General features: G+C 60.7%; 1 protein-coding gene across 1 annotated transcript in view; it reads left to right on the forward strand.

Moving 5' to 3' along the window:
* Positions 1 to 3,045, forward strand: part of ANO9 (anoctamin 9) — a 35,753-nt gene that overhangs the window by 25,456 nt on the left and 7,252 nt on the right. The window contains exons 5-9 of the mRNA XM_014534008.1: positions 826 to 966; positions 1,427 to 1,517; positions 1,625 to 1,683; positions 1,756 to 1,829; positions 2,905 to 3,039. Coding sequence (XP_014389494.1) covers positions 826 to 966; positions 1,427 to 1,517; positions 1,625 to 1,683; positions 1,756 to 1,829; positions 2,905 to 3,039 — 500 coding nt within the window. The remainder of the gene's footprint in view (positions 1 to 825; positions 967 to 1,426; positions 1,518 to 1,624; positions 1,684 to 1,755; positions 1,830 to 2,904; positions 3,040 to 3,045) is intronic.

Consider the following 3,045-nt stretch of genomic DNA (forward strand, 5'->3'; position numbering starts at 1 on the left):
CCGGCAGGAGAGGCCCCCGGGCGAGGCCTCGGGGCTCTGTGTCAGTTTCCACACCTGTGGAAGGGTGCTGACAGGTCTCACCTCTTGGAGAATTCTGAAAGTTACATGGAACTTAAAGGGTGGGCAGGAGCCCGGCTGGCGTGGCTCAGTGGTTGAGCGTTGACCTATGAGCCAGGAGGTCACGGTTTGATTCCCGGTCTGGGCATGGCACGTGCCTGGGTTGTGGGCTTTATCCCCAGTGGGGGACATGCAGGAGGCAGCCGATCCATGATTCTCTGTCATCATTGATGTTTCTATCTCTCTCTCCTTCTCCCTTCCTCTCTCTGAAATCAATAAAAATACATTAAAAAAAAAAATAAAGAGCCCTGACCGGTTTGGCCCAGTGGATGGAGCATCGGCCTGTGGACTGAAGGGTCCCAGGTTTGATTCTGGTCGGGGGCGTGTATCTTGGTTGCGGGCACATCCCCAGTGGGGTGTGTGCAGGGGGCAGCCGATCAATGTTTCTCTCTCATCGATGTTTCTAGCTCTCTGTCCCTCTCCCTTCCTCTCTGTAAAACATCAATAAAATATTTAAAAAAATAAAATAAAATAAAAATAAAGAAAGGGTGGGCAGGATTTGGAGAGGCCGAGAGGGCCGCCCCGCCATCCCTTTTGGCTCTGAGCCCAGAGGCAGACCCCACACCCGTCCGGCCCTCTGTGCCGGCTGCTCAGGAACCAACTCCTGCTCTCGCTCTGAGCACCTGCTCCCCCCACTGAGCCTCCGGCTCTACAGTCTGGTCCCCTGTCCCCCCCTCCCTCCTCCATCACCTGCCCGGCTCACCCCAGGCCCCTCCGAGCTCAGCTGGGCCGTGGGAGCGGAGACTGGCCAAGGGCACTTCCGGCATGTGGATCCGAGGCCATGGAGGGTCTCCTGGGGATGCAGGGGAGGAGCAAGGGGAGGACGATGAGAAGAGGCACCTTGATGAGGTCTGGGAGGACCAGGCCAGGGCGAGGGCCCAGGGACAGCCAGGGGACCAGGTCTCATAGGAGAAGGCGCAGGAGGAGTGCGGCTCTCCGGTCAGATGCTCTTTGTGCCGCTTCCCAGCGTGTGGCCCGGGGCCGGTTACTCAACCTCTCTGAGCCGCAGTCTCCCTAAAGGCAGAAAGGCCCAGGGATGAAAGGGGGCTCGCTTACAAAGCTGTAGGGTGAGCTCCAGGGAGGAAGTGCGGTTGGAGGCGGGGGTCAGGCCGGCTTCTGGGGTCCTCGGAGGAGAGGGACCACTCCGGATGGAGCCCCGTCCTGGAGCCACGGGTGGCTGCGCCCTGGCAGGATGTAAGGAGGTCAGGGTGGGCTCCCAGAGGAGACCCCGGTCTGGGCTCCGGCCAGGTGGTGAGGCAGGTGGGCTGGGGCTCCCCGTGGATGTACGGGGCCTGGACCTGGCTAGCAGGGGGCGGGTCCACCGAGGCGACGCGGAGCCATCCTGTGTTTCAGAATCCGGATCGTCAACTTCATCCTCAACTGCAGGACAGCAGCTGGCGGTGAGGACGGGCGGCCGCGGCCGGGCAGGGGCCATCAGGGGGTGCTGAGGCGGGAGGATGTGGCCAGGTCCTCCTCCCCTCTGACCCGAGGCCCCTGTGACCTTTAGACACATTCGACGATTTGGTGAAGGACGGGGTCTTTGAGACCCGGTTTCCCCTGCACAAGGTGAGGGGCTGCCTGGGGAGCCGGCCTGAGGGCGGGGCCGGAGGCGGAGCTCTCACCCAGTCACCTGTGCAGGGGAAGGAGACCCTGAAGAGGACATGGGCCCGTTGGAGAAACATGTTCCGTAAGCAGCCCGTCGACGATATCAGGTAACACAGCCCCCGGCACACCTGTGTCCCCTTCACAGACACACCTGTGTCCCAGACACACCTGTGTCCCCTTCACAGACACACCTGTGCCCCAGACACACCTGTGTCCCCTTCACAGATACACCTGTGCCCCAGACACACCTGTGTCCCCTTCACAGATACACCTGTGCCCCAGACACACCTGTGTCCCCTTCACAGATACACCTGTGCCCCAGACACACCTGTGTCCCCTTCACAGATACACCTGTGCCCCAGACACACCTGTGTCCCCTTCACAGATACACCTGTGCCCCAGACACACCTGTGTCCCCTTCACAGATACACCTGTGCCCCAGACACACCTGTGTCCCCTTCACAGACACACCTGTGCCCCAGACACACCTGTGTCCCCTTCACAGATACACCTGTGCCCCAGACACACCTGTGTCCCCTTCACAGATACACCTGTGCCCCAGACACACCTGTGTCCCCTTCACAGATACACCTGTGCCCCAGACACACCTGTGTCCCCTTCACAGATACACCTGTGCCCCAGACACACCTGTGTCCCCTTCACAGATACACCTGTGCCCCAGACACACCTGTGTCCCCTTCACAGATACACCTGTGCCCCAGACACACCTGTGTCCCCTTCACAGACACACCTGTGCCCCAGACACACCTGTGTCCCCTTCACAGATACACCTGTGCCCCCGATACACCTGTGTCCCCTTCACAGATACACCTGTGCCCCCGATACACCTGTGTCCCCTTTACAGACACACCTGTGCCCCGACACACCTGTGTCCCCTTCACAGATATACCTGTGCCCCAGCACCCACCTGTGCCCCCTTCACAGACACACCTGTGCCCCAGTACCCACCTGTGCCTCAGAAATCCACCTGTGCCCCTTAGACACACTGTACCCCCAAAGAGACACCTATGTGCCCACAAACACTTGCACCCCCACAGACACACCTATACCCCGAGCAAATGTGCTGCCAATACAGACTCTCCTTTCCCCCCCATACCCCGTCCGGGCACTGGCCTGTGACGCCACCCCTGGCGGGTGGCCTGACGGGCAGCTGTGCCGTAGGAACTACTTTGGTGAGAAGGTGGCCCTGTACTTCGCCTGGCTCGGCTGGTACACCTGCATGCTGGTCCCCGCCGCGTTGGTCGGCCTCATCGTCTTCCTGAGCGGCTTCTCGCTGTTCAATGCCAGCCAGATCAGGTGGGG

Source organism: Myotis brandtii, unplaced genomic scaffold (assembly GCF_000412655.1).
Source record: "Myotis brandtii unplaced genomic scaffold, ASM41265v1 scaffold1236, whole genome shotgun sequence".
Classification (NCBI taxonomy): domain Eukaryota; kingdom Metazoa; phylum Chordata; class Mammalia; order Chiroptera; family Vespertilionidae; genus Myotis; species Myotis brandtii.